Source organism: Arvicanthis niloticus, chromosome 27 (assembly GCF_011762505.2).
Source record: "Arvicanthis niloticus isolate mArvNil1 chromosome 27, mArvNil1.pat.X, whole genome shotgun sequence".
Classification (NCBI taxonomy): Eukaryota; Metazoa; Chordata; class Mammalia; order Rodentia; family Muridae; genus Arvicanthis; species Arvicanthis niloticus.
Window position 1 is genome coordinate 27,196,450 of NC_133435.1, and position 22,061 is coordinate 27,218,510.

Below are 22,061 nucleotides of genomic sequence, written 5' to 3' on the forward strand. Positions count from 1 at the left end.
ACAAGATACTACACTTGTTTTAAAGTAAGATTCATTCCTACTCTCCAGTAAGCTCACTAGAAATTTTACTTAAGGTTTTACAAAGGCCTGTGGGCCTTTCCTCCTGCTGCTGAACTGGCTCAACAAGTTCAAGGCCAGACCAAGACATGCTTACACCACCACCTTAAAATAAAGAAGGTAGATCTTCAGAGCCCCCTCAAGGAGAGACTGGGCTTCAACTTCCTGTGAATGTTCCCGCCGCCTTTTAATCCTTTACCAGGCAAAGAAAAAGAATGCCTTGCTGGTAACAAAACTACTTCCACATGGAAACATAAAATGGGGGGTAACCAACTCTTGTGTTTCCTTGGTTACTCAAATTGAATCCAAAATAAACTATCTCCAATTCCCTTTAAAAGGAAATTAAAATCACTATCAGACTTAGAACACTACTCAGCTGCCAAGTTCCATAAAGGAGCAGCCCAGTAAGTCAAGTAAAAACTCTTTATGTTTAACAAAGGATACATTTTCAAATCAGTTTCCCTAGCGCCCTCTTGCCCACTTCAATCCATAATATAATTTAAGAAAAAGAAGGACTCTTCTTTAAAATGTTAAGAAAAAGCTTTTGTGATTTTACAAATAACTATATGCCTCTTCCTACTGTCCTTCAAAAGGGCTCCCCAGGCTCTTCCTTCCTGAGATGGGCTTCTTACTTAGTCCTCAGTGAGCGAGCACGCTAAGTCCAATTCAAGTGGACAGGGAGTAAATGTTCAGAGGAAATACCATACTACAGAGATTAAACACCAAGTGAATCATACTTTCACTCCCAGAAAGAAAAGCACACTTGGTTTAAAAACATGAATGAAACATTCATGTGTACTAATATTTGGATTTCATTTTAAATTTCACATTCAAAACCTGAGTGATACTGGCCTGTATGTTTTATTCACAAAACTTTCATTAACAACAGTAAACTATAAACAAATCAAAGAATGAAGTAATCAATGATTAAGAGCTTTGGTGGGGGCTTTTTCTTAGATTTGAAACTGAACAAAGTACAAACCATTTCCTCTTTTGATAAAGCCTACTGTTTTGGAGATATATAACCCTAGTGACCATGTACAAATGTGAAAAATTAATGCGTAGGGTTGAGAGATGTATAGGCTCAGCAGTTAAGAGAACCGGTTGCTCTTCCAGGGTACCTGGCTTCAATTCCGAACACCACATGGCAGCTAATAACTGTATATAACTGTGGTCCCAAGGAATCCCACACCTTTTTCTAGCCTCCAAGGGCATCGGGCACACATATGAAGTATAGATTTACATGCAGACAAAACTCTATAAATACAAAATAAATAAATAAATAAATAAATAAAGGAAGTAGCGCTATGAAAACAGTCTTTATAAGAAATGAACATAAAAACACAGCACCTTCGTGACCAGATCTGTGCCTCCTGCAAATGCAGCTCCGTTTTCTTCTGCTATTTTAATTTCTGATGCATTCTACCAAAACACAACAGTTTACACATTATTTAAACATATTCATTATATTGACAGTAGCTGTCAGAAATATCAATTAAAAGTAAAAATTGTTTTTAATTTTAATTTAAAATACACCAATTTTTAATTATGTGCATTAGATACATTTTATTTTGAAAACTTTAGTTTGTATGTCACTGGAGTATTTGACTGACAGCAGAAATACACCTTGATATCATATAAAGAACCTAGCAAGTGTCAGGAGGCAGAGGCAGGAGGATCACTGTGAGTTCAAGGCCAGCCTAGTCTAAGCAGCAAATTCCAGGACAGCCAGAATTCTGTAGAAGACTCAACAACAACAAAAAAAAAAACAAAAAAAAACAAAAATAACCTAACAAGTGACAAGTAGCTGGCTATGATTATACACAGCTCCCAAAAGTAAAAAACTTAAAATACCATTAGTCTTACTAACTTACATTTTATAAAACAAATGAGAGGAAAAAATTTAACTCAAAAAATCAAGACACAAAAATGTAGCACCTGCCAACTTCTACAGAAAAGCAATGTTTGTGGTTGTCCTGGCACATTCCTACTTCGATCATTTTGTCTTCTGGGAATACATGTCACTCCCTTAGTTACTGTAGCACTGTGGCACTCTGACAACTAGAATTTTCCCACTCACTGGAAAGAACACACTGTCTTCCTCCAGGGGAAAGCAAAGAAAATTTGTAAAGTCTCAGTTATAAAATTCAGATGGTAAAGAAGGGAAAAACTAAGCAAACGCATTAGCACATCATAAACCATTGTTGGCAACACAGAAGCCCGCCACGCTGGACCCTATGCTTGCGTCCTGTGGCTGCTGGCTCTGTGAGCAGGCATCTGTTTAAGCTGTGCTTTTGGAGACGCACAGCACTGGTCTCTGTTGTGTGCTTCGGAGGAGCCAGGGTAGGAAACTGAAGACACCTGACAGAGCCCACGGCTCTCCTCGGGTTCTCTGCAACAGTACTACAATCATCAGTGCTGATGATGGATGGCAGCACTGTTGGGTGCATCTCTCCCTCAGACCAGCGGTACAACCATAGAGGTAACCTGCTTTGCACTTTAAAGAACTGATTTAGAGAAAAATTTGGGATTTTTCTCTAATTACATTCCATTACTCTCTTTATTGATTAGTGTAATCTCTTAAAAGTTAAATTAAAAAACTGTTGGCAAAGTTACTTACCCCGGTAAACACAGCGACTTTGTTGACTTCTGATGAGAAAGGGTGTGGTAATGCAATGACACTGGTAAATGGCTCCACTTTTTTCTAAACACACACAGGGGTAAATAATTACAAAAAGTTTTCTGCTCTATTATTTTCTGCATTCTATAAAAAACAGGACTGACTTTTTTTTTAGGTTGTTTAGATTTTTGAGGTTGTTCTGCTTGTGTGGTTTGTACATTGGCTGGATAGATAGGGTTTTCTTCTGGACTCAAATGAAGAGCCTCCCGCTTCAACTTCCTGACTGCTGGGAATACAGGAATGCACACCACTCCCAACGCTGGCTTTAAATCTTTTAATCTAGGATAGGTCCGCCCCTCTATTCCTTACTATTTTCTGGTCATAATTTAAAGCTCAAGCGATTATATATTTCCTTATTGAAGAATAAGAATCTTCCCAGTACTTGGGAGGCAGAGGCAGGAGGATTTCTGAGTTCGAGGCCAGCCTGGTCTACAGAGTGAGTTCCAGGACAGCCAGGGCTACACAGAGAAACCCTGTCTCGAAAAAATCAATTGAAAACAAAACAAACAAGAACAATAGAATAAGAATCTAACTCTCTGTGCACACCATACCCCATTTTGTGAGGTTTCTATCTAAACCATTTCTCATAGGTTCTTAATGTTGTGAGTGTATTCCTATCTGTACCTCCCTAGCAACATGTACAACAGTTTACATTTTCTGGGTGTCAACAGAAGCTTGCTACCGTGAAGTAAAAGTTTAAATGTAGTTTTCAGACTCAAGGAAGATGATTAAAACAGCTAGACATCCTGAGCAAGGACAGTGTGCAACGGCCTGCTCAGTAGTTCACCCTTAGTGGACTCCACAGCTCCAGGCAATGCTAACAGAAACCCTAGATCTACAACAGAATGCCAAGATTAAGAGGATCTTCTTAGAGGTCCACTTTAGTGTAACTGAGATCACATCCCTTTCAGATACATTTGAGAAGTGAACTGAAAATTCCAAAATAAACAATGCAACATTTGGCACAGTCACAAGTACAAATCCTGTAAGATCTCAGAATTAATGTCTTCAGTCATTTTGGTGAAGAACCTACCTAGACCTCAGGATCAGGATCAGACCTCTGAGGTAGAGTTCATATGAAAACAGGTTTTAGGCCCTTCATGTGCTTGGCAGGAGACAAAAAAAGAAATGGTTTCTCTGATAAAACTGATTGAAAGTTTATATTTAGAAAAGTTTTTCCAAGTAGCAACTGCCTCCTAGGGATCTTTCAGACCAGAAGGCATAAATTCTTAAGTACCCTTTACATTAGCCATCCATAGACTTATTGATCGGCACTCCTATTAACACATCACAGCTGATTTCGGTAATGTCTCCAGCAGTAAACAGTCAGCATCCCCTGGGGAGTACTGACTCACTATACAACTCTTTGATGAGAAGCATTAACAACAGCAACAACAGACTGTTGCCCGGTGCTCAAGGCCCTGTGCTCAGTTCCCAGCACAGAGGCAACGAAATAGAGCAAACTTAAGACAAAGACTCTATTGTTAGTATCATGAGCCTCTAAGTAGACTCCAGATTCTAAACGGGTGTCTGAGGTCCTGCAAGACATTGAACTATATGGACTACATGAGTGACTGAGAACTTCCTGACATTACTACAGATTGAAATGAAAAGTGAATACAAAGCACCGCTAAATAAAGCGGCTAAGCTTTCCTATGTACTGTCATATCTCATTGTGAATGGAGCTATAAGAACTGAACACTGTGACTTTATGATAGTGGTGAGCATGCTGAAACAAAGCAATAAATCCAAGGAAAGCAGTCCAACCCCCAGCATGCTTTCAACGCATCTTATACTTGAAAGTAATTTATTTTTCATGCTAAAGTAGAAAAACCATCAAATTTTCTAAAAATCTGATGGTGGCACATGCCTTTAATTGCAGCACTCAGGAGGCAGAGGCAGGCAGATCTCTATGACTTTGAAGCTAGCCTGATCTACAGAGAGAATTCCAGGACAGCCAGGGCTATGCAGAGAAACCCTATCTCGAAAAACCAAACAGGGGTGAGAGGGTGATTTTATGAGACTTTAGTCTTGCTTCTAAGCAGCTTATGAAGCAGCTGGCTCCCCACGGCCTTTGACACATCCTTAGTTTTGGTTGCCCCTCTCCACTCACCCCTCACAACCCCCATCTTTGTGTGAACTATTACTCTCAATCTTCCTCATGCTGTGACCCTTTCATACAGCTGTGGTGAACCCTAACCATAAAATTATTTTTGTTGCTACTTCATAACTGTAAATTTTTTACTGTCATGAATCATAATGTAAATATCTGTGTTTTCTGATGGTCTTAGGCATCCCTTATGAAAGGGTCAGTCAACCCCAAAGGGGTTTCCACCCACAGGTTGATAACCTGGTGTAAACCTTTCCACCCCTAGTATCTGCACTTCAATTTTCAAATCATGTGTCCTCTACCCCCTCCTCCACCTAGAATTTTAAAACTCAGAAAGATCAATTCATGTATATGAATTCATGTATATGAATAAACACAAGTCTACATACCTTTTTTCCCAATGCCATATCTAATGTTAAATCAAGATAAACGCCTTGCTTTGGATTGGTAAAGTCCAGAACTTGAAACTTCTTAAGTAAGTGAATAGCTGTTTCTACTTCATAGATCCGCCGTGGGTATAAGCGTTTTAAGTAGACATCGTCTTCAGGATCACTTGCCATGTACGTGTATGACTTTATTTTCTCTATATCATATACTGGTTTTTCATCTGATGTCTTTTCCTTGGCACCTTTTTTAATTTTTCTTGCAGGCCTTAAAGCAAGATACATAAGGTCAATTATATCAGAATGTATTCAAGGAGCCCTTGTCTAAAAAGTTGATTTATAGGAGACAGAAAAACTGAAAAGCACACACTGCTTTACAGTTTCCTTAACTCGACAAATACCAATGAATTTCTTCTGTTTCTAGTCAGCACAAGGTGAGTGAGGCAGGGTTGCTATTTTTCAGACGCTTACAAAGGAGAAATGGGAAATACACATGTAAAGAGATAGTTTCAACATACTATGTTACAAAGACCCTTGGCTCAGCCTAGGAGTTAGGGAAGAGCTGTGAAGGAGAAGACAGTCTTTTTTTTTTTTTTTTTTTTTTTTTTTTTTTTGACAGTCTTGATATACTCCCAAAAGAACTCCATACATGCTGGGCATGGCAGTACACGTCTTTAGTCCCAGCACTCGGGAGGCAGATGCGAGCTGATCTCTGTAAGTTCAAGGCCAGCCTGGTCAATAGAGCAAGTTCCTAGACAGCCAGGGCTACATACACAGAGAAACCTTGTCCCCCCACCCCCCAAAAAACAGAAAAAGAAATTGTCCATAGCAGCACTATTCATAACAGCCCCAAGGTAGAAATAACTCAGACTCATCTAATGATGAGTGAAAATATAAAATGTGTCATCTCACTATGATGGGATGCTTCTGTTCGGTTTTGAGTTTCAATGTCATTGTCACACAGATGCCACTATGTTTTCTCTTAGTCATCACCTTCCTACACTACTCTTGTTACTCCTCTTTGCCCTTTGCTGGTCCCCACTCCCGCCCCCGAAGCCATCAATTTCCTGCTTTCCCATCACATGTGTCCCACTGCCCTCTAATACAATGATCTCCAGTTCCATCATCTTCCTGCAGATGTCATGATACCTTTTTTTTAATGGCTAAAAAAATTTCATTGAAGATATACGTCACATTTTGTTTTAGCCTTTCATCCATTCATAGACAAGCAGGCTGATGTTATATCTTAACCACAGTGAATTAATATACCAATACCCACAGGGAGATGTGCACAAATCTCTAGAACGTCTACTTAAAATCTCTGTGTGTAAATACTCAGGAGCAGTATAGCTTTAAATTTTGTATTCTAGTTTTATTCAGTGTGCATGTGTTGGTGTGCATGCCACATAGATGAAAGCCAGGGGACAACTTCTGGTAGCTGGTTCTTTCCACCATGTGAATTCCAGAAACTTAAATTGTGAGAGTTCATACTTACCCACTGAGCCATCCTGACAGCTCACAAAGCAGTTTAATTTATACTTTCCTGATGGCTAAGAATGTTGAACACTTCCTCAATCCATTAGCCCACTTATTGACTATATGATATTTTATGTATTTTTAAAAATTCCTTATAGATTCTAAATATTGATTCCAGTCTGATTCATAGATGAATAAGATTTTTTTGTCCAATTCTATAGGTTGACTTTTCACTCTGGTGACTGTTATTTCCTTTGCAATGTATACAGAATCTTAATTTCATGTAACCCCATTTGTCAACTCTTGGATGCTACTGAAGTGTCTACATGTTAAAGTATATAATGGAACATTACTCAACAACAAAAAGAACCAAGTACTTGATTCAGGCTACAACATGTATTAACCTTAAAAACAGTATACAACTACATCAATAGTATAGAGTTTCTTTGTTATGTAGTGAGAGAAAAGTCACAAAGCAACACAAATCATTCCATTTATACAAATCAGGAAGGATGAGGAGAAAATTAGTAAAGTACCTTCTGCACAAGCATGGGGACCTGAGTTCAGTGCCCAGAGCACACATTAAAAAGCCAGGTGTGGTGGGTGCCAAGCTCTTCAAATCCCAGTGCAGGGAAGGCAGAGAGGAAAGGCTGCCTGGAGCTCACTCACTGGCCAGCCTAGCCAATCAGTTCACTCTAATTAGGGCCTAGTCAGGGACCAATGAGACATTCTGTCTCCAAAAACAAGATGGATGGCTCCTGAGGAGTGACAGCTGATGGTGATCTCTGCCCTACATACCAAACATGATCTCACACATACATGCAACCACACATGCAAACATGATCTCTCACAAATTAAAATAAAACAACTCTCTTAGCTTTATAAACAAATAAAAGCTAAGATAAAAAAACTCTCTTAGCTTTATAAACAAAATTAGCAAAAACAGATAGTAAACCAGCTCGGTCCCAATGAGCAGTTTCTTGACTCTGGAATTCAATTTTAAAAAGCAGGAAGATGGAAAGTAGTGTTGGAAACTCTATATCACAGTGAGCAAAGAGAAACCAGTGAGCAAGAATGGTACCTAAATTTTAAGTTGTAGAATATTCCAGCTGTAATAGGAAACAGATCTAAAGGAAATGAGGTGATACTCCCTGTTTTTCTTATTAAGGAGGGTGGCCAAGGCTGAATAAATACTGATAAGGCTGAAAGGATGATAAACTAGGAAAACATTTACAAGGTAAATACAAAAGATAGGAAATGGAACCATCTGTAACACCTCCTGTGGTGGAGGCTTGGAGAACCAGGTGTGAAAGAAATAGTATATCATTAACTAGAACCAGGAGGAAAAGTCAGACAGTTCTCTGGAGAAACCAGTAGTCAAAGGGATGAGCTCATGCCCAACAGGTTAAGTGCTCTTTATCTCCCCCTCTCTACTCAAGTGTCCAGGGAACAGAATACATTCCCCAGTCTGCTGATCTGGCAATGTGACTAGTTTGGGCTGACAGAATAAGGAACTGACAGTTTCCCTGCTCTAAGTATAAGTCAGTGGAGGCTTCAATTGTTTCCACATTAATGTTTTTATTACTGTCATTTTTCATAAACACAAGTCCAAGCTAAGAGCATGAGGGACACATGGACCAGAGCTGGCCCCACAGAGCCCAGGCTAAATTAGATGATGCTCAACCGACCTGCAAACTTGGTAGCACAGCAAGTCTGGGCCAGCACATTTCCAGCCTTGGTCAGAAACCACACATGTGCATGCAGTGATAAGTGGTTGTGCTGAGGTCTATTGCATACAAAAGCTAGTGAGCGCTACAAAATACCAAAGAAATAATGTTCAAAGAGAAAATGCAGGTACAAGTTTAAAGCTAAGAAAACAAACTGGGGTGATTCAATTATTCAGCATTTATTCAAATCACCAAAGTCTTCAATTAGTAAAAGACTATTTTAGAAAGATATTTGGGGTTCTGTGGTAAGCAGAATAGTGTCCACAAATGTGGCTTGTAAGTTAAATGTCCCTATAGGGTTTGACTACTTGGTCACCAGCTGGTGGCCCTATGTGAGGACACTTGGGAAGCTTTAGGAGATGGACCACAGCTGAATTAGGAGATCTCCACAGGACAGGTCTTCAAGTTATAGCTCAGTCCTCCTTCTCCCTCTCTGGCTGCTTTTTTTATCAATCCAGATGTGAGCAAGCAACCACATGCTCTTCCCACCACTGTCAAAGGCTGCTCCTGCCACCATGCCTTCCCTGACAGGCTGAACTGCACCCAAAAACCATGAGCCAAAAGAAATCTATGCCCCCCCCCCACCTTAGGCTGCCATTTGTAAGGTATTTTATAACTGATATGAGAAAAATAATGCACGCCCAAAAGACAACCATGTCACAATATGTGACAAAAGAGATTTATGTGGCTAAGGTTAAAGACCTTGAAATGGAGAGATTATTCTAGATTATCATGTGAGTCCAATCACATAGGCCCTTAGAGTAAAAACTCCCCCCCCTTTCCCAGCTGGATCACATGGAGCTGAGACGCTGACAGAAGTTCAAGTGTGAAGGGAGCAACCTGCCACTGCTCTAAAATGAAGAAGGGGCACACAGGTGAGTAGTGTCTCAAACCAGGGAGTGACTAGAAAACAGTCTGCAGAAAATAACTACCAATAGCCTCATCTCAGTCCAATGTGCTCCACTTCAGACCCGAATCTAGACAACTGTAAAACAGAGGGTTGTATTGTTTCAAGCCTCAAAGTTTGTGCTAATCTGTTAGGAAAGTAACAAATGATATGAACAATAAATAAATATGAAGCCTCATAAAACATATGTGAAAGAAATAACAGTATTTTTTTTAAAAAAATCTCAAACCCAATCTAATATAAAATTCCATTCTTGTTCTTAGCACTCAACAAATCCAATTATCACCACTAATAATAGTATCCTCCAAGCTAATAAGCAGTTAAACGCACTAGCAAATAGTGATAATCTTTATTTTAATGGTGCGGGCGTCCTTTCAGACTGCTAACAGCAAGCTGAAGCAAGTGCCCAAGTGGATAGATGTACTCTCTTGGTACCTACAAAATTCTTAAGCCCCCAAACTGGAGAACCCACATATCACTCTTCTATTTACTAATGGGGTAACAGAGCCAAGAGAAGACCAGCCAGCCTATTAAGGAAGAAAGTGCTCTATTTAAAATTCAACAAAGGCTTTGGCTATAGCCATCAAACTTACATCAGATAAAATCTTGATTCCACAGCTAATTTTTTTCAGTCTTTTAATATGCAATTAACATGAGATCTCTGGATTTCATTTATAAAGTTATATGTGTAATTATAAATATTTGTGAAGCTCAAAAAGTCTGATGAGGTTATGGTGATGGTAAAGAGCAATGTACTGACCTATAGTTGGGACTTAACTTCATAAATATTTGACTTGTTCAATGAAAACATTTTTAGGTTTCAAATGGAACAGTGCTGTAGGAGAAACTAAAGTCTAGAATGGCGTCATCGTAGCCTAGAACACATGGGACTCTCAGGAAAGCTGCAGTTACTCATTTAATCTGTGTGCTGTAGTTACCCAGGTAACTGCAGATAGTTCTGTTTTCTTGGTGCAGCCTGCCAGGTGTCCTCTTCCCCCTCCCCCAAACCTTATCATGTAAGCTTGTCATATAAGCTTACAGTCTCAGCCCTTGAGAGGAAGACAGGGAAGATCTTCAGTCAAAGCCACCCAAAGCAACACAGCCCAAGCCACTCCTTCACTCTAGGGATAAAGCACTTAGTCACTCAAGGCCTGAGTTCACCTCTACCACCACGAAGGGAGGTGTTACTGAAATTCAATAATCAAAAAAACTAAAACTGCAATTAAATCAATTCCTGCAGTAACATGGTACAAACTAATGTCTCACAACCCCACTGCTTTGCTTTCACAGTCTCCAAACCCACCTGCCTTTATTCAAAGGAGTCACATTAAGAAGTTTTGTTGTTCATGCAATTAGGCAAGACTATCAGAAGAGCATAAGAGCTGTGATTTTCAGATCAGTATAAATTATATTCAAAAGGTTTGGGGGAGGGGGAAGAGGACACCTGGCAGGCTGCACCAAGAAAACAGAACTATCTGCAGTTACCTGGGTAACTAAACCACACAGATTAAATGAGTAACAGAAGACTGTATTCAGATAATAGCTTTCACCCGGCCACATCTGTCCTCTCACTACAAATTCATGAAAGGAAAAGTAATCCACGGTCAGATCCAATAAAACAAGACAAGAAAAACAATGTTAAAATGAAGTTCACTTCAGTACGAAGATGCATGACCCCAAGAGACCAATCCAAGTACTTCAAAAGCAAAGAATCTTTTACATTGAGGTGGGGTTCTTTGTTCTGTAACACTAAGCTGAACTAAATAACACCGCTTAAGGCTAATATGAGAGAGTCATTACATCTCTGGCAGTGCCTTACTCTACTTTTTAACCTAAGTGTAGTTCTGCTTCACATAAAACAGAGGAGCTGGGAAGCATTGCAAGGAGGAAGAAGGGACTGACAGCTTGCAAGCCTGCCTTGACCCACCACAGAGCTGAGAACGCAGAGCTGAGAAAGCAGGTGCCCAAATGCCAAAAAGAATCAGGTGCCCCTTGCTCTCATCATGTCTCCCAGGGACAGAATAAAAGAAAAGCAAGCAGGTAAGGAAAACTGAAAGGCTAGTGTGTCGATGTAACTCTAGAACACATGGAGCTTGTCCTATCATAGGCCTTTCCACACACCTCCTCCACCACCTGCTCCCAGGAATGACTCCAGCAGGCTGGAGACTAGAGAGCCTCCTCAGACAGTGCAGGAGGAAAAAAAGGCCCAAGCAAGCACTGCTGTTTCTGTTAGAAGGAAGAAAACTATCACTAAAACTTCTACCATTAGAGTCAAGGCAGGAAACAGTACGGAGCCCAGCCTACTTACTATCTATCCCAAGGGAGGGCCTGAACTTCCCCAAAACCTGCAGTAGAACAGGGAGAAAGGAGAGGTGGACTCAAAAAAGTCCTGCCTCCAAAGCCCCGCCTCAGCAGGCCTACCAAACCCTAAGTCGGAATCCAGACTGCAGAGACTGCCTCTTGTCACCCATTTCCAAGCAGAGAGACACTGGGTAATAAGCACCAACAGCCTATACTGGGGAGGACGGGCCCCTGCTGAGATGCAGCAAACAGCAGCAAACAGCACCAAGCACAGCACTAAGAAAAACCCAACAACCCAACCCCCATACTGAGCACAAAGTAACTGTACAGACATTTCTGCTGGTGGTAACCATGGAAACCATAAAACCTAACCTAGCTTGGCCCCTGATTACACTGGTTCAACATGACACATCAAAAAACAAGCCTATTTACTATTTACTTTCAACTTGTCTATTCTACACTGGACATTTCAGTATTTAATATAATAATAATAATAATACACAAAGAAGCAAGAAAAAGACTACACTGTCAAGAAAGAAACAGAACCAGACTCAGATGACCAAGTGGCAGAAAAAGAAGAAGCAGGATCTGCTGTAGGAAACAGAAGATGCATCCTTGCACATCAGTGAGGTGGAGAAGTTCAGAACAACAGAGCAGCCCATGGTACTTCAAACATGTTAATCCCAGCATTCAGAAAACAGAGGCAGGCAGACCTCTGAGAACTCAAGGCCAGCCTAGTCTACAGAGCATGCTCCAGAACATCTAGGGCAACTTAGAGAGACCCTGTCTCAAACCAAAACAAACCAAAAACAAAACAAGGAAATACAAAGAGAGCAGTGGGGCATGCAGATGGATGGCAACAGGGGGGATCAGGAGTGGGGAGACAACTGGAATGAAGGGCATCTCTGGGACAAGACAGAAGCTAAGGGCAATGAAAACTCCCAGGAATCAATGAGGCGGTCCTAGCTAAGATTCCTAGAAATGGGGAATACAGAGTCTGAACTAGACAAGACTTCCAGTAGAGGGACTGGAACTCCAACCCAGCCACTAAACCTTCAACCTACAATTTGTTTTGCCGACAAGATGTGCTGGGGTAAAGATAGCACAGAAATTGTGAGGGTAGCTAACCAATGACTAGTGCAGATTAAGACCCATGGCATAAGACAGAACCCACCCAGATAAAATTTAAAAAAAAAAAAATGGGAAAAAAAACTGACAGAGAAGCAAGCACTACCATGCCTCAGATCTTGAGTCCATGAACTATTTTTAGTAGATTCTGATGTCAATGAATTTAAAATAAAGATTACAACTATGAACATATCTCATTAAGTTGCTAAATAATCTTATGACAAATTTTCATAACTTTCTGAAGTGAACATATTTCTTATGTTACGATTTTTAGTCCAGTAAAAAGTATCAAACTGTACTACAGTAAAATTTGAGAATAATATAATAAGAACTTTCTAGAGGATAAAGGAAAATGTTTTAAAATGTTCTTAAAAATTAATAAGCCTGATAAATAAATACTTGCACATAGCAAAAATAAAAAGGCAAACAGCCCAGCAGAAGAATGGGCAAAAGATGAAAGTAAGAAATACAATGAAGAAACATAAAACTTGTTAGCTTGTGATGTGGAGAACCGGCACCCTTCACTGCAAACCTCGTAATTCACTGCTGGGCAGGACATAAAGAACAACTTGCACCTCCCCCTTCTCCACAACCAGTCAGAAGACAGGCACCATTCACACCCAAAACAGGGTACAGGGCCACATTTTCCCTAATTCTCCTGTAAAACTCTAACTTTGAAGACCCATCAACACCGCTTGCCCTGCTGGCCCTCAGGTAATCCCATCATACTCGAGCCATTGCTCTAATACGATAGTATTTAAGGGAAGTTAGAACACAAACCTAATTTATGATACAGTAAGAAGTCTTACTCATCAACAACAAAACCCATAAACAAAAAAGGTGCTCAGTTAAAGAAAGAAAATAGAAATGGCTCATAAACACCCTAAAAACCATAATTCCAGTTATTACCTATAAAACTAAAGAAGATAATAAAGTTACCTATGCTAAATATAAAGAAATACATTCTAACAAGACTTGCTAGGAAGGATACAAACTAGTTGTTTCTTTTCTTTTTTTCTTTTGGTACTAGGGGATGAACCCAGAGCTCTGACATGCTAGACAAGTGTGGTGGCCAATATAAGCCAACAAGATAAGTTTGGTTTATCCATCAAAATTGCAAATATAAATATATATATTTTCTGACCCAAGAATTCTACTTCTTAGAGCTTATACTTCAAATACTTCCATTATGTATGACAAGTACATGATTATTCAGTAGAGGGTCATTTATGTTAATGAAATATTAGAAAGTTAAATTACATAAATTATAGTACCTTTATACAGCTAAATATTATATAGCTAAAATAACTAAACAGCTCCATAGGAATTTATTTCCACAATATAGATGCTTACTTTACGCATGACCACTTAACCAACAAGACATACCTACTTTAAAATGCATACACTGGTACAACTGAACGGCTAAAAGCCACCGACTTCTCCCTAACTAACATCCACACACTTTTAATTGCTTATCATAAACTAATTCATTTAAAATAATCACTTATAAAGATAAAAACCAGCTATTTGTGTTGCTTCCAGTTCATTTTAAAATGCTCAAGAACAGAGGATCAAATCAGGTAGCTTGCCATCCTCACAGGGCCAAACCTTGCCTACTGCCTCACATAGAGAGGACAGAGACTACGTCGGCTAAGTTTATAAAAGTAAGAATGTGGGCTGGAGAGATGGCTCAGCGGTTAAGAGCACTGACTGCTCTTCCAGAGGTCCTGAGTTCAGTTCCCAGCAACCACATGGTGGCTCACAACCATCTGTACTGGGATCCGATGCCCTCCTCTGGTTTGTCTGAAGACAGCTACAGTGCACTCATCTAAATAAAAATAAATAAATAAATAAAAATCTTTTTTTAAAAAAGTAAGAATATGTTAAGCAAACAGGAATTAACAAATTCCCCTAAAATTTCCCAATTATTTTGGATATCCCTTAATCTAAGGGTTGTACTCCACGATTCTGTAGCTTGAACTCTGATAGACCCCACCTTCCAAAGCCATTAAACGCTACTCTTTTAGACTAGATAATAGTTCTGAAGGCAGTCTTTCCACCAATGCATCCACGCTGCCTAACCCTGAGTTACATTGCACTGAATTATTCCTAGATTATGTTGTTCAAGAATACTGAAATTCAGACTCCAAACACCCACATAAAATTTAATCTTTGGCTTTCCACTCCTCTATCTGAAAAATGTCCATCATGGTGTCCATACTTCATAACTGTTATGATGATTAAACGAACAAGCACATGAAGTGTGCTCAGCTATAATAATTATTATTATGTAGTGCATAAGGATTCTGTAAACTGTAACTGCTAATATTCTACAGCTCTTTGACATTTAATTATTACTCCCTCAGCCATTTCTTTTAACTATAGAAATGGTGACATTACTTCATTAACATCAATGTCCTTAGGGAAAAAAACAAAAACAACTAGCATCATGCCCGACAACCAGATGGCATAAACCTTAAGTCCAAGAGCCAACATCTGTCTTTCGGTTGGTCCCTTCCCTCATTCAGTTCAATGGAAGCAGCATCTATGGATAAAAACACTGAGTTCTAACTCCATACAAAACCAGGTTTTAACAATGTTCGTCCCTTTATATTTCCATATGCTGAAACTCTACATAAAAAATTATAAATGTATGTGTGTGTGTGTATGTTTCTGAATAACACAATGAACACTAGAAATCTGAAATTCCAATATATATTTCTAGTACTGGTAATCCTTTAACATCTAATTATAAAGAGCACCTTGAAGAAAAGAATATAATTTAAGGAGCAGAAAAAAATTAGTTTCAGAACTAAGCTCCTTGAGATCAAGTCCTCATTCTGACATTACCGGTCGGTCCTCTGATCTGGACTGGTTCTCTGACATCATCTTGATGCTTAGTTTTAATTGTCAACTGCGAACCATCTAAGATCAGCTGGGAAGTCGGGTGAGGAGTGTGCTGGGTTGTGCTGGCCTGTGCTGTAGCAGTCTCTTCAGAGGGTTAAGCGGGGTGGGCAGACTCACACACTTCATGGCTGGGAGCCTGACTGAGTGAAAAGAGACAGCAGAGAGGCACAGGAAGGAAGAGCGCACTTGCTCTTCTGCTCAATCAGTAGCCGTGAGTGGCTTCAAGTTCCTACCGCCTCCATTGCCCCACAACCTGACAGGCTGTAGCTTGGAACAGCTACAAATAAACCCTTTCCTCCAAAGGTGCTTCTGCCAGGATGTTTTATAGCAATGAGAAAGAAACTTTGATTTTCTTCTCCTAAAATGAATACAACAGCTTTAAAAGGCAGTAGTGAATAATTAGCTCAAGGTGCTAGTAAGTACTGTTAATAAGTCTCACCTTTCCTTCAGAACATTGAACTCTAAGGAGCACAGGTAACAAGCTTGTGTTAACCATGGCCTCTATAGAACCTTGCTTTTGAATCACAACTTTAAGAGTGAAGGAAGTAACTAAACAAATACTTACTTTGTAGCAGCAGCAGCAAAATGTCTGTTGGGCAAGAGACTGTTTACAGAACAAGGGTAAAGACATGTCTGGTAAGCCATCTTGCAAAGACTATGCTTTTGATGATGTATCAAGACTTGGAAAGAAAAACAAAATAATAACATTAAATAATCATCAGATTCATACATTTTTACATTATAAAAACCAGTAGTTTTTTTTAAAGCAGCTAATATCTTGTGATTCTTAACCTTCTATTACACTTTTAAACAGTGTAATAACAGGAGCTAGGGTTTTGGTTTTTTTTTTTCATATAATCATAAGGGCTACCTCAAAAGCAACAGAATCTGAGTGTAGATCTTCCCAGAATCCACAAATCCACATGAAAAGCTAGGTGTGGTGGCACACGCCCATAATCCTGGGAAGAGTGAGATGCCAGGTAAAGACAAACAGACCACTGGAAGCTTATGGACTAGCTAACCTGATCTACACGGTCAAGTTCCAGGCCAATAAGAGATCAAAGAAAAGAGGATAGGTGTCTCCCCAGGTTGTCCACTGACCTCTACACATGCAATGCACACATGCCCCCATCCCCCACATACATGCAAACACAGAAACACATACATGCAAACATACACATGTCTAACAATGGGAATAGGGCATAGTTTAATGGCAGAGTCCCTCGCCTCACACATACAAGGTCCTGTATTCCACAGCAGCATCACTAAGAAAGAAAAGATAAAATACAAAAATCATACTTAGACTAAAAGCAAGGAGAACCATCTAATATCTAACTACTTTTTCCCTTCACTTGTTTTGGGTTTTGAGACAGGAGCTCACTGTAGTTAGCCTGACCTGGAACTCACTAAGTAGCCCAGGCTGGACTGAGCCATAGGTAACATTTGATTACAGGCATGAGCCATTACACCCTCTCCATCTACTTTTACCTTAATCTCATTTAAGCTTAATAGATTATTTTATTTTTATTAATAGGGAATATTATATATGTATCCCTAGATTTTTAAAATTTTGTTTCTATTTTATTTATTCATTTTTAAAGATAATACATTTACAGAGTTGTCTGAGTTCTTCTAAAAGCAGAAAAAAATGAGAAATTTGCCCTACCAGATCAAGACTTCTTATTAGAAGGGGCAGGGAGGAGTGTAGAAGATAAAAAGAGTCAGCCAATTATAACTGTATATGCATGGAAATATCTCAATGAAATCCATTTCTTTGCATGCTAAATAAAAATTCATTTAAGCGTGGTAGTGCATGCCTTTAGCTCCAGCACTTAGGAGGCAGAGGCAGGCAGATGTCTGTGAGTTCAAGATCAGCCTGATATACAGAGAGAGTTCCAGGACAGTTGGGACTGCTATACTCTGTCTGGAAACAAAAATTTTAAAAATCCATTTTTTAAAAAAAGGCAATATAAAGTTTTATATTGGTAGTGGCACAAACACAGAAAGACAAATTTGTTAAAAAAAAAAAAAAAAAAAAAAAAAAAAAAAAAAAAAAAAAAGGCCTGACAATAAAATTATCCAAAGTCCCCACTACAGAGGAGGAAGAAACACACTCACAGGTGAATGCTAACATTTAAAAGACTTCCAGGATAAAAGAAAATGTCCATATAGCCTTTAGGGAGAAGAACAGTTTCACAAACTGTTCCAAAGGCACTAAACAAAAAGTGGTTTACTAAGTGTTTAAAAACTTCTGCTTATCAAATATACTTTTTAAAACTTAAGGATTGAGGCTGTGGAGACGGCTCACTATCAGCAACGTGCTTGCAGGCAAGCATGAGGACCTGCATTCACACCACCACACATGTAAAACACTGAGCACAGTGACTCTTCCTTGTAATTCCAAAAACAGAAGGCTGATTGCTGTGACTCTCGGGCCGACCAGTCTAGACTAATCAACACACTCCAGGTTCTAGGAAGGGACCCTGTTTCAAAAACAACGAGACGGATAACTCATGAGAAACAACACACTACATCCATGCACACACATGTGCACACATACCTTCCCACATGCACATACAGTGAAAAGAGGAACCCAAAATGAGTAGAGTATATCTGCAACATGTTCAGCTGACAAGAGAGTTGTTGTATCTTGAGTATGAAAAAGCAATACAATTGAAAAGTAAAGAAAAGGGATAAAAAGGCTTCAGACTGAAAAGGAATTACCGCAGTGTGAAAGCTGTCCACCAAGTAGCAACCTCATTAGTAAGCAGGGAAATGTCAACTTACAACACAGTAGAGTATCCCATATCAATACTTCTTAAAGAGTGCTCAGCAGACCTAGCATAGTCTGCAACCACATGAAGATTACGCTAGCATGTGAAACAACAAACCACTAAATTATATTGTTCAATGCAACTAACAACACTTTTAATAATGGCCATGCTGGAGACTCCTATGTCTCAACACGTGGGAGCCTGACCCTGTCTCAAATTGTTTTTTAAATGAAACTTAATCAAGAAAGCAGTGTCTGGTTTTCTTGTAGAGATATGGTTTATAAACTGGATAATCTAAGTACCATTGTTTTACAAACACCGGAAGAAGAAACCTCTAGGTTATGGAGCTTATTATGTTCCTGGTTACTAGGGAGACAAGGACAATAAACAGAGGAAGAAAAAGGATTACAGGATAAAAGAAGAGGGAAAGTTGTTTGCATTTTAAAAGTAAAAGGTGACAGAGCTCTTGCCATGTGAGCATGAAGGATGAAATTCAGATTCCTGGCACCCACATAAAAGCTGAGTAAGCACAGTGCAACACCTCCCACCTCCAGGGGCTTCTCTGGGTACAGTGGGAATCCACAAGCTCCAGGTCCAGTGACAAACTCTGCCCCTGGAAACAGACTGGCCAGTGATTGGCAGAAGAGAGCCAACATCAATCTCCGGCATCCATGTGCACACATACATACACACTCACATACGTGAACACATATACATATACCAAGTACACATACACACGAAAAAAAAGTCCTACAGTGTATATGGCACTCTGAATTCGTATTAGCCATGTTTAAAGTGCTCAGACATGAGTACGTGAAACGGACAGTGCAGTAAAGACTTGGGTGGGGAGGGGGGTTTTCAGAGTTCTAAGCACAGGACTAACATGATTAAGCTATTTGGTAATATTTCTTTATTTATTTAAATCCAAGTGATAGGGTCTCAGACTATAGTCCTGCATGGCCTAGAACTCACTATGAGTCCCGGCTGCATCATCCTCCTGACTCTGCCTCCCAACTGCTAGAATTAGAAACACGTGCCACCACAATCAACTAAAGGTCTTCATTGAGTTTTTATTTTATGTGTATAGGTATCTTGCCTTTAGAGGTCAGATGAGAGGGTCATATCATCTGGAACTGTAACAGTTATGAGCCACCAAATCCTCTCAACTGCTGAGCTACCTCTATACACATACAAACACACAGACACACAGACACACACACACACACACACACACTCCAGCTTAAGTTCTTAAAGAAGCAATTTAGTACTTATTTAGAGGCTACAGAGGAATGCTGTTGATTTAGAACAAGATACTTGGAGTCTTACCATGAGAAGTCAAGAGTTTAGGTTAACAGCTTTTAGGAGGCTGAGAAAAAAAAAAAAAAAGGAATTTCTCTAGTTGAAAGCCATCCTGGGCTTGTTAGTGAATACAAGACCAAGCCAGTTAGGTGTTAGACAAAGCAAGACCTTGTCTCCAAAAATTCTCAATAATACTTTCTCTCTCCCTCTCTGTCTCTCTCTCTCTCTGTCTCTCTCTCTCTCTCTCTGTCTCTCTCTCTCTCTCTCTGTCTCTCTCTCTCTCTCTCTCTCTCTCTCTCTCTCTTTCACACACACACACACACACACACACACACACACACACACCAAAACCAACAAATTGTCTGGATCAATTTAGAAGTAAAGCAAACAGGATTTGTCAATTTCTTAATGCAAAGTGTGAGGAAGAAAAGAGTCAAAGATACTCTGAAAGTGTGGCCTAGACAACTGAAAGTATGCAACTTTTATCAAATGAGATGAAAAAAACTGCAGCCTGTGATTATAAGTTTGGTTTTAAACTTGTGTGAAATACCCATAAGCTATATACACATACAGCTCTAGAATTTGCAAGTGAGTATAAAGCTGAACTCCAGGAAAGAAGTCCCAGCTGCAGAAAAATATTTGATAGTGATTAAAATATCGAAGTAACAACAGATGAGGCCACTAAAGGAATGAATTCACACACACCCCAAAAAATTGATGATGGGTACAGAAGCAATGAGAATGAAGAATGGGATCCTGGGACACTACAAGGAAACACTAGGGAGAAGGTCAGCCAGCTAATTAATGTGAGCAGTAATACGTGGAATAATGAGAACATTAGTATGTATCCTGGTAGCTAAGAGAAGGAAAAGTGACAAAAATTTAAAATCTTCAGTTCTCTTCTTGGCTTCTTCAATTTTGTCTAAAGTGCTTTCTATCACATATGAAGGTGACACCCTCATTTTCTTTCCAGTAATAACATATTCTGGTTTGCTTATTTAGTAGTCATTGGGGTGTGTTGTGATCTCTTGTCACCCCTAACTTTTGAAGAAACATCCTAAATAAAGATGCTGATCTTGACACTTAACTTTCCTGAGAAAAGCTAAAAGTGAAAATGGATACAACATTTATTAGGAAGAGTGGGGAGAGGTATGTGGCTCATTGGTAGAAATGTACCTAGCATGTTTGACATCCTAGATCCATACCCAACACCACAAAATAAATCACAACTTTCACTTCTTCCCTGCCATTTAATAGGTGAATTTAGCTACGTGCCAAATGGGATTGGTTTCTTTCTATTAAAATGTAGTAGTGCAGGCCGTTTCGACCATTTAAAGACCTGATTTCATTGGAAAATGATATATATAATCATTGTCCTTAAAAAGTAAAAAGGCATGACATTACATCAGACTTGACTTGTTACTGAAAAAGGAAACGCTACAAAACTAATCTCCAAATAATAAATATGATAACCTCTGTAAATTTAAGAACTGGAATCACCTTTATTCACAAAGCAACGATAAAAACTCCAAGGTTCAGATATTTACAGATGTAAACCACTTCATATACCACCTTTCCCTTCAGGACTCACTTACCAAACTAAACACATCCGCCATCACACACACACACAGGACGGAATCCTGCCTTGTATTCCTCATCCCTGACTGAAAGAACTGCCAATGTATTTACCCTCCCATTTCATCCTCAGAATGATCTGCTCCAAGAGAGAAACCTTGCGTTAAGGGTCGCTTTTAAGCAGTGATGACCCGTAGATCCCAGAAGAAGATGGAAGCATTTCAAGTACTCAGAGCTGACCGGTGCCTGCGAGATTCTGGCATGTACTCCGCTGCAACAAGAGAATCGGCTCTAGATTTACTTTCCATGCAAGAACGCGGCTTGTCCTGTCTTACCTCTAGGGAGGCACCTTATGGCCGCCGCCATGTTGACTGTTCCAGATTGTGCTGACGAAATTGGTTCCGGGTTTCAACTACGCCTAAACGCGAAAAAGGTTCCGCTCGGAAGCTGGCAAAGGGGGATGGTGTTGGTAGGAGCAGAGGAGCAGGGCGGGGACGACCTGGCTTAAGTGCCCTTGTGGCGCGGTTCCTGTCGGTTCTCAGCCTGGGACTGCCTTACGTGGTTCCGGCTCAAAGGCTTATCAAACTTCAGGGGAAAAATGGCTTTTTTAAAAAGGGCTGTAATTATTCATTCCTTCTTACTTTTAATTTTTGACCCCGCAGATGTACTCAGAACGATCATTTAAACAGAGGGAGTCTAGTACTTTGCCTAAAGTCTTGAAAAACCTGGAGTGTCCC

General features: G+C 39.7%; 1 protein-coding gene and 1 long non-coding RNA gene across 6 annotated transcripts in view; one reads left to right on the top strand and one right to left on the bottom strand.

The window, feature by feature from the left end:
- LOC143439840 (uncharacterized) overlaps positions 1-21,596 on the top strand; it is a 38,785-nt gene extending 17,189 nt beyond the window's left edge. Inside the window, exon 3 of the long non-coding RNA XR_013107866.1 lies at positions 21,458-21,596. This is a non-coding gene — a long non-coding RNA (uncharacterized LOC143439840). The remainder of the gene's footprint in view (positions 1-21,457) is intronic.
- Positions 1-21,794, bottom strand: part of Mrpl1 (mitochondrial ribosomal protein L1) — a 106,858-nt gene extending 85,064 nt beyond the window's left edge. For 2 of the 5 annotated variants that reach the window (XM_076926460.1, XM_076926462.1), the window contains exons 1-5: positions 21,660-21,794; positions 16,242-16,356; positions 5,237-5,498; positions 2,678-2,761; positions 1,408-1,479 (exon numbers count right to left, since the gene is read on the bottom strand). In XM_076926460.1, the coding sequence (XP_076782575.1) occupies positions 1,408-1,479; positions 2,678-2,761; positions 5,237-5,498; positions 16,242-16,356; positions 21,660-21,690 (564 nt within the window). In that variant the 5' untranslated portion in view covers positions 21,691-21,794. Of the gene's footprint in view, positions 1-1,407; positions 1,480-2,677; positions 2,762-5,236; positions 5,499-16,241; positions 16,357-21,438; positions 21,577-21,659 lie in introns of those variants that run through there. The other 3 variants (XM_076926461.1, XM_076926463.1, XM_076926464.1) reach the window with 2 other exon arrangements.
- Between the last annotated feature and the right edge of the window lie 267 nt (positions 21,795-22,061).